This window comes from Pyrus communis, chromosome 9, assembly GCF_041283825.1.
Source record: "Pyrus communis isolate YQ-2024b chromosome 9, ASM4128382v1, whole genome shotgun sequence".
In the NCBI taxonomy this organism is placed as follows: domain Eukaryota; kingdom Viridiplantae; phylum Streptophyta; class Magnoliopsida; order Rosales; family Rosaceae; genus Pyrus; species Pyrus communis.
This window is the reverse complement of record NC_142573.1, coordinates 3,356,141-3,373,486: the sequence shown is the minus strand read 5'-3', so window position 1 is coordinate 3,373,486 and position 17,346 is coordinate 3,356,141. Positions and strand designations below refer to the sequence as shown.

The following is a 17,346-nucleotide window of genomic DNA, read 5'->3' as shown; positions in this document are numbered from 1 at the left end:
TTTTCTCTTATGTCATCTGGAAGATTGATCGATGAGTATAAAACCCTAGGAGGGTTGGTTCAACTCCGGCAATCGTCAAAAACGTGTACATTTTCCACAGGTCATATTAATTTATTTAAATGTAGACGCCGGACGGCTGTTGGCCGGCGTTTTCTTGTACTGCCACAGAAACGATGTGTTTCGTTGTGTTTGGCGGATGAGGATCATCTCCTAATTTAAGGATGAGGATCCTCATGACCAAGGGATGTGGACCATTGGATGAAAATTCAACGGTTATAATTATTATAACTTTAAAGGGACCTTCTGTTTGTAGCCGTTGGATTTTCATCCAACGGCCCACATTCCTTGGTCATGAGGATCCTCATTCTTAGATTAGGAGAGGATCCTGGTCCGTGTTTGGCGTGGCACTTGTGGAATGCATCAAATCTTAATCCCATGATTAAGAGTCTTTAAAATCGTTTTGTATTTTCTAATTAAAGATTCGTACAAGTTGAATGTTCTAAGTTGATGACAAGAAACCCATTATCTTGTGCACTTGTAGATTAATTATTATAATTTTTTAATACGTGTTTATTAATTTTAAATTACTTGATATTTTATTTTTCGTGTTTTTTAATCTCACTATTTGCCTATAGTATACTATAAAAAAATAAATAAATACAACTTAAATTTTTTAAATTTATACAATAATACATATTTGATATACAATATATACATATTTGGCTATTGTATTTTATAGTAAGTTTTTTTTATTAGTTTAAAAAATTAAAATCATCAAAATAATATTTTTCTTAATGTGTTGAAACGGGTTACTCGCGTATCACCCTCTTGTAAACATGTTAAAGGCCCGTTATTAATAGGTTCTTATCATTTAACCCGATAATGACCCGATTAGTTATCTGTCGACCCAAAATCCTTTTTTTTTGTGTTGTTTACGTGTCGTGTTAACGACCTGTGTAAGAAATTGTCAGGTCTACTTTTAATACTATGCTTGATAGGAATTTTTTTTTTTGTTCGCATTATTATTATTATTATTATTTTTTAATACATCAATATTTTTACACTAAAGAGAGGGGAAGTTCGGTTAAGCCGTACAATAAGCAACCTAATTTTATTCCCATTATTTACTGTTTAATTAAGACAAAAATGCATTCGAACACATCATTAAATGGTGAATAAATTATAGTCTGACACATCATTAAATGATGAATAAATTAGACGGATAAATTTAATGCAATTTAACGTCATCATATGTTAACAACTTCCATTTTCCAAATCCACTCTTCATCCACCTACTTGTATCTTAAGCATATTGTCACTCTTTGTAATCATGATGAAAAAAGTGGAAGAAAGCACGAATTTGCACGAGGTTGAGTAGGCCACCAACACCAAATGGGTTTTCGGAAAGGTGATTGAGTAGCTCTGAATAATGGATTTCATCCTACTCCTGCTACGTCCGGTAAGAGAATGCCATGATGAGTCGCTTACACGCGCGTGCAAGTTAATATTACTAAATTAGTTGATGTAAGAATATGCAATAGATGAGCGTTTTTTTAGTTAAAATAGTTTTTGAGATTTGCATAATTTCTTAATTTATTCTTTGAGATTGAAATCGATAGAAGTGGTCCCTGAGTTTGTTCATCATCAATCATTTTGGTTATTTTGTGAAAATTTCTATTAAATAAAGACCAAAATGATAAAAATACCACGAATTTAATTAACAATGGGTCAAAATGATTTGACAAAAATTGAAGGTATTTTTGTCATTTTTCGTTATTTAATGGAGATTTTTCACAAAAAGACCAATATGATTGATGGTGGATAAACTCATGACTACTTCTATCGATTTCAAATCTCATGGACCATTTTGGCTAAAAAGCACGTTGTTCAATAACCATTGTTCTAAAATTCCCCGCCTAACTCCACCTAGACGGCTAGCCACTGCTCCAATTAGTTCCTAGGCATTTGAAAATTAAGAAAGGGCGTCTAGGCCTGCTTAACCGTCCACCTAGACTACCTAGGCTTCCGCCTAACCCATCTGAACTTGCCTACCCACGCACTTATGTTGCAACTCCCACTTAGACAGAAAATAGATAACTTTCATTTTGCATTTTATTTTTTTTAATAAACTATAAGAGACTTTTTGAATACTTAGAAGAACACACATTATATGCTTGTTCACCACGTTTTTATTATGTTCTAATACTTTAGTAATCTATATGCCATTTTGCAGTTTATGTATTCCAATAAAATTATGTATTTTTTAATTATAAGCACACACTTATTCATACGATACCTAATAAATTTACTCAAATCTGCCTAGTCTGCCTACGCCCTAGCCTAGGCGCTAGGCTTCAACCTGTTACCCAACTAGCACCTAACGTCTTTTAAAACCTTGTAAATAACAAGATGCAATCAACTTTTCACACGATTTTAGCGCGGGGAAGAATGCTTGATTTTATTACAGAATCTCGTAACTTTGTGATAGACATGTCTATAACAGTGAACATTTCACTCAGACTCGTGAATTTTGAAGCAGTTTCCGCATGTAAAGTTAAAGACTCAGCAGTTTCAACAGTACAAGACCACAGCAAACAGTCCAATAACGAGGACAATCAATAGTGTTTGGTTTATTTTGTACTACCAAAAATCTTGGAAACCGGCTTCCCCTCGAGTACATGACCTGAAAATCTCTTTCATTACTTCTCTGCTGTACCCACTTCCTGCCTAATTCTGCGAGCACAACTTTCAAATGTTTTTACAACGCCGGCACATTTCAGAGGGTTGTCGGCATGCTCCTTGTAGCAAGACAAGCAAGCATCCTTTTCATTTGAGCAGGGCATAGGCTTCTGGAATGGAAGCTTGAACTCCTTATCACGAAGTTCCTTTGCTTTTTGTGTCACTTCCTGCAGCATTTTCTCGTCCTGTTTCTGCAACTGCTCCACAACCCTCTTGCTTTCTTGCAGAACAGATCTGATGGCATCAAGCTCCGCATAGGGTGACTGTGAAGGAGGAGGGGTTACAGGCACGAATAGAGGAGACTGAAGAGGCCATGCTTTGGCACTAGGTCCTTTGAGTGTTTTAGAGTCATCAGAACCCTGCTTCTGTGTTGTCTTTGCTTGGGGATGCAGAGGCTCTCTTGGTACCTTTTTAGTTCTTCTAGGTTTCCTCTTTGACTTCTCAGCATCCTCAGCAAGCTTTTTAACCAGATTGGAGCTAATCTGAATACTAAAATTGTCCATAATGGAACGGTTCCCTGATAAGATACCTTGAAGGCTGGAAATATTGAAGCAATTGTGCCTGATTAGAACCTAAATAAAATGACTATCGAAAGAGAGACAATAACTGTAAAACATTGCAGCAACAAACTCTTGACTTTGAGAGAGGATTTCTGTAAGAAATAGAAAAGGAAACCAACAATTCTCACATTCTTGAAATTTCAAATGTGGAACACTACCCCTATATTGTTTCAAATCCTATGTATATCTGGGTTGGTCAGCCAGCCGGTGATTTCATCAGTCGAAAATTTTTAGTTGTTTGAAAGATAAACAAACAGTATATTTTATAGCGGTGTAATTCCCTTCACCTCATGCATGCTACAGACAATTGCAGTAGGATACTAGTAATTGAGGATCCTCAACCCCATTCTTGGATGAAATTCAACAGCCAGGTGTGCATACACATTATTATCAAACACCAAAGAAAATGACTATAAACTTACTAAAGTTCCAATGTACAACTGTACCATTGCGGTTCAATGAATCTCTTAACTTTCACAGATTATGCTGCATGCGTAACTAATATTGAAATTTGAAATTCAAGATCAAGTTCAAGAAAATAAAGCCTATTCAAAAAGTAAAATATGAATTCTGTTGCTGGGTTTTAATGGTTAGAGCTTCATTGGTCAGACAGATGCATTATAATATATGAAACATACAATGGATTTCCTTGGATATTGAAGAAAATCCCATCTCCCGAAACTCTAAGCGAGCCTAAGTTGTGGGGTCTTAGTTCATACACCTTCCAGCAGACAAGGTTTACTTCAACTGTTTATTGCCAATATAGAGAATACATACTACACAGTCCTCCCAGAGTTTGAAAAGACTCTTTGAGAAAGGTATCTTATTTACATATAGAAGATATTCAACCTCAAGTTCTGATAACATTAAACTCATTTGGGGGGTTTAAATCAACACAAAGTTACGAATAGAAAAGAAACCCATCACAAGGATTACACACCTTATCCACGCAAATAAGGACATCCACTTAAGTTAATCTATAAGTGCAACTGAGACAAAGAAAAAAAATTATACACATCTCAAACAGAACAAACCATCTGATATCTTGTTAACCTTTTTCTTTCTTTTCACATTTTCCAGGCCTAATGTTACAAGCACAAACAGTAAAGCTTGCGCAAATATATCTATGACAAGTGCAATAATTAGACTTGACATGTAATAACACGCAAGTATTGAAGACAACAATACAATAGAGAACAAATCTTGACAGTTAAACTTTCCATCACAATCTTTTGGGAGAATTATTATTCCATAATGTGTAACCAGTAGATTTAAAACTCCCTAATTTGTAACCATGTTAGTTTCAAACTCAGGAAGTAAAACACGGATAAAATAAGGCGGACCGTATCACTTTTGTTCAACTGAATTCAGGTCGCATTAATATGCATACTTACAAAGCCAGTCTCTGCATTTCCTCCTGAATAAGGAAAATAGCAGTCTACATTCACCTGTTTCCTATTAGAATTAATGATTCGTAAAACCCCACACACTAATATGGAGTAATGCTTAATACTAGTCAAGAAGTGAAATCAGAGACCACAATTTCGGTAAGCCTCAAGGGTCCTAAAAGCAACTATATTTCAACTCTGAAGATCATGAAAACTCACAAGTCACAGCCCCGAAAATTTCACAAACAATGGCAGTGGAAACAACAGCCCTAGTATATACATATCAACCCCAAATCTCCGTAGCATCAAATTCATGTAAAAAATTGCCACAACATTACCCACAATTATACAAAAAGCAATTAAAAACTAAACTAACAGAACCTTCAACAGACGAAAGAGCAAAAAAAAGAAAACCAAACTGATTCGTCAGATGCTTTTTTGAGGCATTTAATCAAACAGCTTGCAGGCCAAATATGCATAACCCTAAAAATACGATCCCAGAACGAACTGTGAAAAAAAACCCTAATTCGACGAAAGATTGATCTGCGAAAAGAAGAAAGAAGGAGAAGGGGAACCTGGCTGTGCCTCTGGAGGAAGACAATACGACGAAGGGCGCTCTATAGGCGCTTTGGGCCGCACTTTCTTCTGCTGGATATGGGCGTCGGTGAAACAACAGTCTTCGCGGAGAGGAAGAAAGTGTGGCGGAATTGTAAGTACGCGTCAAAGTTTTGGGAAGGAATTGTAGAGTTCCGAAAATCGTCTCCAACCGATCTCCGGGCCAAGGAGCTCGTGGGCTCTACGGGACATAAAAGAGTCAAAGAGCCAACTGATTGGCCCAACCCAGCCATCAAGCCTCGTGCAGGGCCACAGTTTGAATGCAACGGTTAGTTGCTGATGTTAAAGTTTTTTTTATTTTAATTTTTGCTTTTAACTTTTTTTTTTTCTATAACTTCTTAAGTCATTAAACAACATTAAATTAAACTAACTAACATGAAACAACATTAAATTAAATAAAGTAACTGTTTGGGCCCAAAATATTGGTGTGGGCCGAGTTAGGAGTTGTTCTCGGTCTGGCATTATGATTTTAGAATCATCGCAGATTCTAGTTATTATGGGCCGCTCGCTTAGGATCGGCTGAGTCCTAGTATGAGACGGATTGATAGAAAAGTCGAATCCTAGCATAACAAGGAGTCTCAATGAGGTGAGGACGCTGAGATTTGAGAAGTGAATGTGATCAGATAAAGAGTTTGGTTCAAAGACCTAATTGAATGTGTACATTTCTAATTAATTAATTTGGCCCACATTTGATTAGACCCTTTTGGCATTTTGCTTTCGTATATAAATACAAATCTTTTATTTTCAATTAGTTTTTTAAGTGCATGATTAACGATGAATTAGTGGCACTCATTTTTTTAATTGTATAAATAATGAATGGATTATTCCAAAGCCTAACAATTTAAATGGAAGATTCTGAGAACTTCTTGGACATACATACATGTCATGGTTTAACTACCCACCTACCCAAAAACCATATAAAAACGCATATATGAGTCATGACACATGCAGCTTCAAATTCAGATCCTTCACTAAATGTGGAATTTACCTCTTATCAGCTATTAGAAATCATTTACATGTGTGTAGTGGCGGATCCAAGGTTAGAATTTTGGGTGGTCTCAAGATTATATGTCCAAGTTTTTTAGATAGTAACATACTGGAGCGCGCAAAAAATTTCAGTTTATTCACTAAAGGCATTTCGGCGAACACTTAATGAGTGATATTTAAAGAATTTGTCGAGTGTTATCTAGATAACTTATCGAGATATGTCAAGCAAGTATTACAGCAACCACTTGGTAGATACAATGAACATGTACATAATATTCGGAGGGTGTTCGGAAGACTTTCACACTTATATTTGCTAAACTCTGAGTGCTCCAGGAACCACCTAGGTCTCAGTGTGCATCCACCTCTGAGTGCGTGAACAATGTACATTGACCTTTTATCAGCATAGAAATTATTCATGCGCGTGTTTGATTCATGTGAAACTAACATTTTATCAATGGTCAGAAATCACTCACGCACATTCAAAAGCGGCCAAAACAAAACCCGTAGTATATGGCCAAATTGTCAAAAGGAGGAATGTGAATGTTAAGAACAGTAATGTCTTGTTCTCCATCACCTCATCCTCAGTCATCAGCCATCAAGCAGGCATATCAGCTCGCGTGTTGACATGGAAATAGAATGAGAGATGACTTCAAAATCATAACTCCATCGGCACAGTTTGAGATAACGACCATACCCCCACTACACTCCCATTAATTTTTGGGCCACCAATCCATTCTGCTCGGCACCTTACTATTTTTTAATTTAATTTTTTCATATTATTGGTATATTATTTTCAGGATAAAAAATTCTTCTAATGCTAATTTGTAATTAATGGAAGATTGTTCTCTATTACGATATAAATCAATTACGATCCATTTGAATTGTGTCCTTATTAAATGTGATTTCTTTGTGAAAATGCACTTAAAAGAGAGTTGGGTGAAAGAACGTTATATTTGGGTTGTGATTCATGATTCATGAACAATACCAAAGGCTACATGGAAGAAATATTCTTATATTTAAGATGTTACTGTGACCGAATCCTCACAACACATTCTGAGTTTAATTTTCTGACATTGATAAACTACACGATAATAATTAAAGAAGATTGAAATACATTTATGAGTCTTTTCGATAGCTCAAAATGTGGTCTGGCGAGACCAAACCATCACCAGCCGATTTTTTCTCTTTTTTGAAAAATGGAAAAGAAATAAAAAGACATTGGAAGAAGCGGAAGTTCGCAAAAGCCAAGGGGTGACACTTTAAAAAGAGAGAAAAATGTGTCCATTTTCATGGCCATAGGAGAATTCAAGGAGCAAGGTAATGGAGTCATTGACCACGACTTAGAAGACTTTGAAAACTCCGAAGCACCCTCGTTTGCCTCCGGGAACTTCTTCTTATTTGATCTCTTCTTCCTCTCTGACTTCCCTCTCTATTAGTTCAATCCAATAAACTCCCGTTCCACTTCTTCCGCTTGTAGTTCTGAACCACCACTCATCGACTCTGCAAAAATAAGAAGAAACCGGATCAGTTTTGCAGCCAAGTAAGCAAAAACCCATCGAAGTTCTTCCATTTTTTCTACTGTTTTGTTTTGGTTTGTGATTTTTTTAAGACTTTGGAGACGACCCAATTGGGATTTTTTTAATTTGTTTGGGATTCAATCAGCACCCATTTGATCAGTTTTTTTAGCCGAGTGAGCAAAAACCCATCAAAGTTCTTCCATTTTCTCTACTTTTTTGCTGTGTTTTGTGGGTTTTTTTGGACTTTGGAGACGACCCAGTTGAGAATTTTTAAAGTTTTTTGGATTTAATCAGCACCCATTTGAAGCTTTTAGCTGGATTGATGGATGCTGACAGCTACACCACAGCTGCTAATGATTTTCCATGCTGTAAAATAGGAAGCTTTTTGAATTACTTTCTACTTGAAGATTGCTGCAATTTGTGTAGTTTATTTAGTTTCCTTGTATATTTTCTTGTTGACCAATTTAAGAATCTGGTGTGATGCTTGCTTGCAGAGAAGCCCAAGAAACTGCTGGGATTTTCAATCCATTTGAAGAAGTAGAATAAAAAACCTTTGAAGTTTTGAAATCGTTGGAGATGGCAGGGGTGCAAGATCAATTGGAGATCAAGTTTCGGTTGACCGATGGATCAGATATTGGCCCCAAAAGCTTTCCTGCTGCTACCACTGTTGTAAACTTGAAGGAAAGCATTCTTGCTCAATGGCCTAAAGGTTGGTTCTTCTTTATTTTTTTTGTTAAAAACAAAAGGAAAAGTTAGTTCTTTGATGTTTTGGTTTTTGATTGCAAAATAATCAGTCTTCAGTACTCAGAAAGGTTGTATGCAACAGTTGCGGGATGGAATTTGAATTGGTTGATGTTGGATCATAGTTCATAACTCTATTCTGTCTTAGAATTTTCTGTGTGATACCTTAACGGGACCGGCCTCTGATGAACAATTTACCATGAGATAGTCTTATGAACATACTGTGAACTTGTTATTTCATTTGAAAAAGAATAATAGGCGATAAGCGTGCTTTTTTGTTATTTCAGTCAAATATAACTGCATGATTTAAGCTTTTTTAGTGATTCGTAACCAAATATTAGCATACCCTCTTTGGGGAATTTGAGGGTGACAAGTTAATCGTTGGGAAATCAAGGTTGTTTTAAATTTCAATTCCATTTATGGCTCATATGCGCATGATTAAAAGCACTCGAGGGCTGCTATTGTTACATGGGCGAGCGATTGATGTCATGTACCATTCCTTTTATATGCAGCCTTTTCGAATGTGCTTAAAGTGATTAAGCTGAAATGATTTTCGATTACAGACAAGCTAACTGTAATACGGGGCACAACATAGGAGCATTAGAAGATGAAGCAATGGCACTACGAAATCTTCGAATCTCACATTTTTGTCATGCTCTTTAATCGTTCTCAATTACCATCATAAGACTGCTCTAATTTGTAATTTTTTTTCCCATGCATGATGAACTTCTGTAACTTGATTAATTTATTTGACCTTTAACCACAATACGATTGTTTTTACCAGATAAGGATAATGGACCAAGGACTGTTAAAGATGTCAAGCTAATAAGTGCAGGAAGAGTACTGGAGAACAACAGAACAGTTGCTGAGTGCCGGAGTCCATTATGTGACGTCCCTGGTGGAGTTACAACTATGCATGTCATTGTTCAACCACCTTCACAGGAGAAAGGTACGACTATATTTACGAGATTTACAAAACTATTACCAAAGTTTTGTGTATAGTGTATAAAGAATTTTTCCTTTTGCTTCTAGCCAATGTCTCAAAGAAGATAATCTCTGTCATTTTCCCCCCCTTTTGGCAACAACTTAGAAGTGAAAAAATGAACATGGTTCTTCTGTTTTGAACAGCACATGCTTCTTTCCGGAAGTGGGGTGGGGGGTCATCTGTTTTCCTAACTAAGCAGTTTCTTTAATTTTTCGTCCATTAATATTCTTTTATTTCCCCTTTTGTACGATATTATCACTTTTCTATGGTGCCCGGTTTTCTCCTATCCATATTTGATTACGAAAATGTATGTGGCGGAAATGGAAAAGACAAGATTTGATAGATTATTTTGAGGTTTGCAAGCGTGTAACGTTCTCACTAATGTTTGTTCAGCCTGCACTTTTGTTATTAGCCACCTTTTGAATAGGAAAAACACCGAAAAAGTGCTGTGATGTCTTAACCACCTGCCATGACTAGAAGAGATTGTTTCGCTTATATGCTTTCTACATGTTTTAAAATTTAATGTGTACCTTTTAACTGTAACAGAAAAAAAACTGATGAATGAACCGAAGCAGAACAAGTGCATTTGTGTTATATTATAACTTTTGCATCTCAGATAGCGGCGATAACATCATTTTTAGGTAAGTGTATGCATGTACTGCTATCTCTTTCATCGCTTTTCTTTTGTGCCTCTTCTATATCTTATCGAATCCACCTTTACATTATCTCTCTCTCTTCATCTTTTACTTTAGGTAAAACACAATGAAGTTGGTAAATTTGCTGATAGATTCAACTCCGTTGGAATTATGCAGGCGTGTTGTTAAATGTCATACTTTATTTTCTGTTAAGTCCGTCGGACTATGCTACATCACGCATTCATAATCATATCTAAGATTTTTATGTAAAAAGTTCTTGTGCTGCATCTGTATTGACATTTTACAATCGAATCTGTTTCATTCACCATGTATAATTTTCCACCGTACCATCTTGGAAATCATATTGTTAACAAGGAATCGCCAAAGCTCTTGACGGGGGTTGCCACCGTGCGGCGTTATGCACTTCGTTGTGTGGTGCAACAAAATGCTATGCCTTCACAACTTGGATCATGAGCAAGGGTTATAGTTTAGGTATAGATCATAAGGACAGGCGAACCGTGAAGGAGGAGGATGGTAAAGCTCGAAAATGTCTCTGTTCTTCATTTTTAGGTTTCATTCGATTTGAAAATTTATTCACATTGCTTCGTTTTGATGTTTATTGTAACCCTATCCCCATTTGTTTTCAAGATTATGAAGCTTAATTTTTGACATCGTAACCCTAAGACCCTACCTTCACTTTGCCTCTAGGAAGACCTTAACCGCCCTACTTTTCGGACTAAACTCTCTCGGTCTACCTTTTTTTAAGCAAATGGTTAAAAATATTTATCTCTGGTACGAGGGGAAAAGAAAAAAAACCTAGAAAGAAAATACGAAGTTTTCATGTTTGGATCGAGATCCCAAAATGTCCATGAAAAAAGAGGAAATGTATGTTGGAATTGGATCATTGTCTTGTTGTAGGGTTTGGATTGTGCAACATGTTTCACCTGAAAAAGTTAAAAAGAAGAGCCACAGATCAAATGGTGAATGAAAAAATATTCACGCGAGTCATATGACATTGAATATTGTGCACTATGCATGAGTGCCACAAAAGTTGTACCAAGAAATTTTACAGTGTATTCAAATACAGGTCGGTATACGAAATATCACAAAACAAGTGGAGGGTTACACGAAAAAAAAAAAAAAAAAAAAATTCTCCGCTTATATTATAAATAATGCGATATACCTGTTTGTGTTTTGGATTTATAGAATTTTTTTACATAATTCTCTTTTAAAGGGAATTCATATCCTTTCTTTCCTCAGAATCGACGAATTCTAAAATTCAGACCTTTGGAGAGATAAACATATTCGGACCGTTTTAGGATTTCGTTTTGTATAATATTCGCCAATAAAACGGGATAATGAGGACCAGAAAACTCCTTCAACAACGCCACGTGTATGATTCATAGAAGTGGCCAAGTAGGCTTACCACAAACACCATAGAGACTAGAGTACCAAATAATTCTCGACGATTCCGGATGTCTCCTCATTCATTTTCGGTGAGTATAATTAATAAAAAATAAATTTCGAAATTCTCGCTTCGTCCGTTAATCGCTTCGTTCGTTCGCTTCACTCATCTCCGACTCGTTTCGCAGGAAGCCGCGAAAAAGCTCTCCGCAGAGTCCACATCTTTTCGCAATTCCCACGCAAAGCTCCTTCTTCCTTCTTCCTTCCTCCTTCTTCCTTCCTCCCACCATTTCAAAGCAACCTCCCTTTCCTCCTCTGCATACCCAATACCCACTTCCCACAACGCTCCCACAACAATCACAACCTTTTCTTCGGGCTCCTCCAATGGCGTCGGCGGCCTCGTTCGCTTCCGGGGTCGGTCTACTTCATCTTCCCCAATCGGTTTCTCCCAAATGCTGCAGTAAAGCTTCCGTCTTTGCCCGCCCCCACCACTCCCTCAGCTTCAATTCCCAACCGGACTCCTTCCGGGCCTTAATTTCGAGGCAATCGACTCCGAACGGTGCGTTCCGAACTGGGTTGCGGCGACTCGGTCGGAATTCGAGGCCTTTCGTCGTGCGCTGTGATGCTTCAACTGGAAATGGAAGGGTATGGTTTATTGTTTGTGTTGTTTTAGCTTAAAAAAGGTTGGGGTTTTAATTTTTGTGTAGAAATTGTGGATGTGACGGGTTTTGGTATTGGTGGTGTGACAGATTACACAGCAGGATTTTACAGAAATGGCGTGGCAAGCGATTGTTTCGTCGCCGGAAGTGGCGAAAGAGAACAAGCATCAGATAGTGGAGACTGAGCATTTGTTGAAGGCACTGTTGGAGCAGAAGAATGGTCTTGCTCGTCGGATTTTCTCCAAGGCCGGGGTCGACAATACCCGGCTTCTTGAGGCCACTGATAAGTATATTCAACGACAACCAAAGGTATTTTTCGAGTTGTCTTTGTAATGATTAATCACATGGATTTAGTTTTTGTTTATGGCTTTGCCATTTTGCTTGTTTCACTCTTGAAATTTATGAATGTGTAGTAGTGTGTTAGTTTTGTAATGTTAAGAGAGTAAATTAATTGTCTTAAACAAGAGTAGATTAATGACTGAGGGTAGATTTGAACTGTAGGTGCAAACTTAGATTTTGATCTGTATGACTTTGGAGGCCGTTAGGTTTGTGACATAGTTTTCAGAGGGCCTACGAGATACTAAAAACATTTATTTAGTTGACTGCTATAACTACATAAATTCTCTACATTGGTGTCTTTCCCCTGAAATGCTGATTAACTTGTGTCTGTCTCTGTTTAATTACAATAGGTTCTTGGTGAATCTTCGGGGTCAGTGTTGGGACGTGATTTGGAAGCCTTGATTCAGCGAGCCAGGGATTACAAGAAAGAGTATGGGGACTCATTTGTGTCTGTGGAGCATCTGGTTCTTGGTTTTGCCCAAGATCAACGATTTGGGAAGCAATTATTTAGGGATTTTCAATTAACCAAGGAAAGTTTGAAATCTGCTATAGAATCCATAAGGGGGCGTCAATCAGTTATTGACCAAGGTTGTGTGCATTTCAGTACTTTATCTTTTTTACCACTGTACATGGTTTGTGCGTTTGTGTGTGTATATGTTGCATCCAACGATACAAAGTGGGAAAACCAAAAGCTGGATTTTGTAATGTTTTGTGTTCCAGTCTTCTCCCATTGTTTGATAGCGGTTTCAGTGTTTTTTTGTTATGCCGTGCTACGGAAATGTGACTCCAATTATGTTGCAGATCCTGAAGGGAAATACGAAGCACTTGAAAAGTACGGAAAAGATTTAACAGCTATGGCAAAGGCAGGAAAGCTTGACCCTGTGATAGGAAGAGATGATGAAATTCGCAGGTGCATCCAAATTCTCTCCAGAAGAACAAAGAACAATCCGGTGCTGATTGGTGAACCAGGTGTTGGAAAAACTGCAATTTCCGAAGGGTGAGTAGCTTGTTGTTTGCCTGTGTATATGTGAGTACCTAGTTGGTTTCCCATATAAAAAGCTAGCCAGTTCTGGGTTATCTTATGTTATCTGTAATCTAAGTTATTCATCAGCTTGCTCAAATTGTAATCTATGTTGACCTTGTTTGGAGGCCTTTTACCGACTTAGTCTCTATCGTGTACATCAATCTAACTCTAGTTCTTCAACAGGCTTGCTCAAAGAATCGTGCAAGGGGACGTCCCACAAGCTCTGATGAATCGTAAGGTGTGTGCTCTATCTTGAGTCTGATGCCTCCTACCAGTAATATGTGCTTCCCCCGCATCGCCTTGTGCATATGCTCAGCTATTGATAAATTGATTATGGGTAATGTAGTAGCACAGTTCTGATAAGTTGGTTGCAAAATCTGGATATTTACATGACCTATTCCTTTACAGTTAATATCCCTTGACATGGGATCGCTAATTGCTGGGGCAAAATATCGGGGAGAATTTGAGGACAGGCTGAAGGCAGTACTCAGGGAAGTAACAGAATCAGAGGGCCAGATAATCCTTTTTATCGATGAGATCCACACAGTTGTTGGGGCAGGTATTAAGCATACTAAATTAAAATTATTTTCATATACTGTGGTGGTATAAGCATTTAATGATCAATCTTTTTAATATCTTTTTTCCTCTGTTTCTGTTGTCCTTTGTTAATGGTTTGTTTGGTCGACTGAATTAAATCCATTAACAATAGTTCTATCCAAAGGGTTTGGTTGGTTGAAAAATAATGGTTTTGGCTTTTAGGGAGATGATGATGTATGTTATGTTCAGGTGCTACAAATGGTGCAATGGATGCTGGTAATCTCTTAAAACCCATGCTTGGTCGAGGAGAGTTGCGGTGTATAGGTGCGACGACACTGGATGAATATCGCAAATATATTGAGAAAGATCCGGCATTGGAGCGTCGGTTCCAGCAAGTTTATGTTGATCAACCTACAGTAGAAGATACCATTTCAATACTCCGGGGGCTGCGTGAGAGATACGAGTTGCATCATGGAGTCCGAATTTCTGATGGTGCACTGGTGGAAGCTGCAATTCTCTCAGACCGCTACATCAGTGGGCGATTTTTACCTGACAAAGGTAATACTATTACAGCCCATACAGTAAACATATTGAACTATCTCTGCTTGAACTAGAAATGTTATCCATGCACTTGTGTAAGATGTTACATGGATCCTAATAATCACTTTGATTGCAGCTATTGACTTGGTTGATGAAGCTGCTGCTAAATTGAAAATGGAGATTACGTCAAAGCCCACGGCCCTAGATGAGATCAATCGTTCAGTGTTGAAACTTGAAATGGAGAGATTGTCCCTTACAAATGATACGGACAAAGCTTCAAAAGAGAGATTGAACCGCCTTGAGGCTGAGTTATCTCTCTTAAAAGAAAAACAATCCGAGTTGGCTGAGCAGTGGGAGCATGAAAAATCTGTCATGACTCGCATTCAGTCAATCAAGGAAGAGGTATGTACTATTCACATGTTTTTAAAATTTGTTGAAGTCCTGTTTCTCTTTATAATACTGTTCTCTTAGATCAGTTAGTATGACAGTTATTATTTATTCTGAAATGAAAAAAAAAAAAATCTGAAATAACTACTACACTATTCTTTGTTTGTCCGAGCTTGAAATATTAGTAATTCAGCGGGAAGAATATACAATTTTCCAAGTCAAATAATTGTTAATTAACTGGTTAGTAAGTAAAAAGTGGGAAGATAATTTGAAAGAATTTGGCTATTAAGTAACGACTAACAAGTCTGTGTAATGTTACAGATTGACAGAGTAAATCTTGAGATCCAGCAAGCCGAACGAGAGTATGATCTCAACCGTGCAGCTGAGTTGAAGTACGGGAGCCTGAATTCTTTGCAGCGCCAACTTGGTGGTGCAGAAAAAGAGCTTGATGAGTATATGAGGTCTGGGAAGTCCATGTTGAGAGAAGAAGTTACTGGAAGTGATATTGCTGAAATAGTAAGCAAGTGGACCGGTATTCCTGTTTCCAAGCTTCAACAATCGGAGAGGGAGAAGCTCTTACATTTGGAGGATGAGCTGCATAAACGTGTTGTGGGTCAGGATCCTGCAGTGAGATCAGTCGCTGAAGCTATTCAGCGGTCTCGGGCAGGTCTCTCGGATCCTCATCGCCCAATTGCTAGTTTCATGTTCATGGGTCCCACTGGTGTTGGGAAGACAGAACTAGCTAAGGCCCTTGCCTCCTACATGTTCAACACAGAAGAAGCACTTGTAAGAATCGATATGAGTGAGTACATGGAAAAGCATGCTGTTTCGAGATTGATAGGAGCTCCACCTGGTTATGTGGGGTATGAGGAGGGAGGACAGCTGACAGAGGTGGTTCGCCGGAGACCCTATTCAGTTATTTTGTTCGATGAGATAGAGAAGGCACATTCTGATGTGTTCAATGTGTTCCTTCAAATTTTAGACGATGGGAGAATAACTGACTCGCAGGGTCGCACTGTGAGTTTCACCAACACTGTCATCATCATGACCTCAAATGTGGGTTCACAGTACATACTAAACGCAGACGATGACAGCACTCCAAGGGAGTTGGCTTATGAAACTATAAAGCAGCGGGTAATGGAGGCTGCAAGATCAATATTCCGTCCTGAGTTCATGAACCGGGTTGACGAGTACATAGTTTTCCAGCCCCTGGACCGCGATCAGATAAGCCGTATTGTCAAGTTACAGGTAATTTCCAAAACGCTTTTGGCTCAGTAACTTTCGTTGTGACATATGTATAGGTATAATAGCATCATTTTTTGATCACATCTTTTACATTTTTATCGCAGTTGGACCGAGTACAAAAGAGAATTGCAGACCGGAAGATGAAGATCAAGGTGAGCGATGCAGCTATCCAGCTTCTCGGAAGTCTTGGGTATGATCCAAACTACGGTGCTAGGCCAGTGAAGCGGGTGATACAGCAGTATGTCGAAAACGAGCTTGCCAAGGGCATATTGAGAGGAGAGTTTAGGGAGGAAGACACTGTTTTTATAGACACAGAGGTCACGGCATTTTCCAATGGCCAGCTCCCCCAGCAAAAGCTAGTGTTCAGGACGATAGAAACGGACTCAGAATCTTCGGCTACAGAGAACCAAGAATCTTTCTCGGAGACTCGATAGACGATGACAAAGAAATTATACTCGGGATGTTTCTCTTATATATGACTTGTCTTTTTGTCGAAGATTATAAACTTCTAAATATGCTTTAATCTTCGTGTTTGTATTAGTATGTTTCCCCGATTTTCCGACATCCTATTTTCTCCGATTTTCCGACATTTCAGAACTGTGAAGCCTTATATTGCTCAAAATTTTCTGCATTTTCCTTTCGACTTCTTGATGCCGTTTTTCACCGAGGGATAACGAAGAGTGCAGAAGGTTAAAACGAGAGTTCAACGCACGATCTTGTGTTTAGGAGAAAGGTGTTTCCACGGTGTTGATTTTAACTTTGTCACATTTGACGTGGATGTTGTTGTTGTCGCATATTAAGTTTAAGTAAATACTATTTTGTACGTAAAAGTAAAAGTAAATATTCGTAAGCAGTGACGAAGTCAGCATGGGATCATTAGTTATCTTTGATCTTAACAACTTCAAAAACCCCATGTATATTTGTTTGTATATTGTGCTTAACCCCTATAAATAGCTATGACACACTAAATTACAATATCCTTCTTCTGCTTGTTATATTTTCTTCTATCACATTTGTCTTCCTTTTCTCTCTTCTTGTTTGAAA

At 37.9% G+C, this 17,346-nt stretch overlaps 3 protein-coding genes across 3 annotated transcripts; 2 read left to right on the top strand and 1 right to left on the bottom strand.

Moving 5' to 3' along the window:
• Positions 1 to 2,431: 2,431 nt before the first annotated feature.
• On the bottom strand, positions 2,432 to 5,456 carry LOC137739817 (uncharacterized). Its single transcript, XM_068479532.2, has 2 exons — positions 5,263 to 5,456; positions 2,432 to 3,276 (listed from the first exon to the last, which is right to left on the bottom strand). Exon 2 carries the CDS (start codon positions 3,240 to 3,242, stop codon positions 2,700 to 2,702), a length of 543 nt encoding a protein of 180 aa, XP_068335633.2. The 5' UTR covers positions 3,243 to 3,276; positions 5,263 to 5,456; the 3' UTR covers positions 2,432 to 2,699.
• A 2,072-nt stretch (positions 5,457 to 7,528) lies between these two features.
• On the top strand, positions 7,529 to 10,495 carry LOC137740229 (membrane-anchored ubiquitin-fold protein 1). Its single transcript, XM_068480070.2, has 5 exons — positions 7,529 to 7,829; positions 8,301 to 8,515; positions 9,332 to 9,496; positions 10,079 to 10,173; positions 10,285 to 10,495. Exons 2-4 carry the CDS (start codon positions 8,383 to 8,385, stop codon positions 10,132 to 10,134), a joined length of 354 nt encoding a protein of 117 aa, XP_068336171.2. The 5' UTR covers positions 7,529 to 7,829; positions 8,301 to 8,382; the 3' UTR covers positions 10,135 to 10,173; positions 10,285 to 10,495.
• Positions 10,496 to 11,369: 874 nt separating this feature from the next.
• Positions 11,370 to 16,933, top strand: LOC137739175 (chaperone protein ClpB3, chloroplastic). The gene is made up of 10 exons (XM_068478710.2): positions 11,370 to 12,216; positions 12,321 to 12,539; positions 12,920 to 13,157; positions 13,371 to 13,566; positions 13,777 to 13,831; positions 14,002 to 14,152; positions 14,380 to 14,688; positions 14,807 to 15,072; positions 15,379 to 16,305; positions 16,407 to 16,933. Exons 1-10 carry the CDS (start codon positions 11,956 to 11,958, stop codon positions 16,734 to 16,736), a joined length of 2,952 nt encoding a protein of 983 aa, XP_068334811.2. The 5' UTR covers positions 11,370 to 11,955; the 3' UTR covers positions 16,737 to 16,933.
• Positions 16,934 to 17,346: the final 413 nt, after the last annotated feature.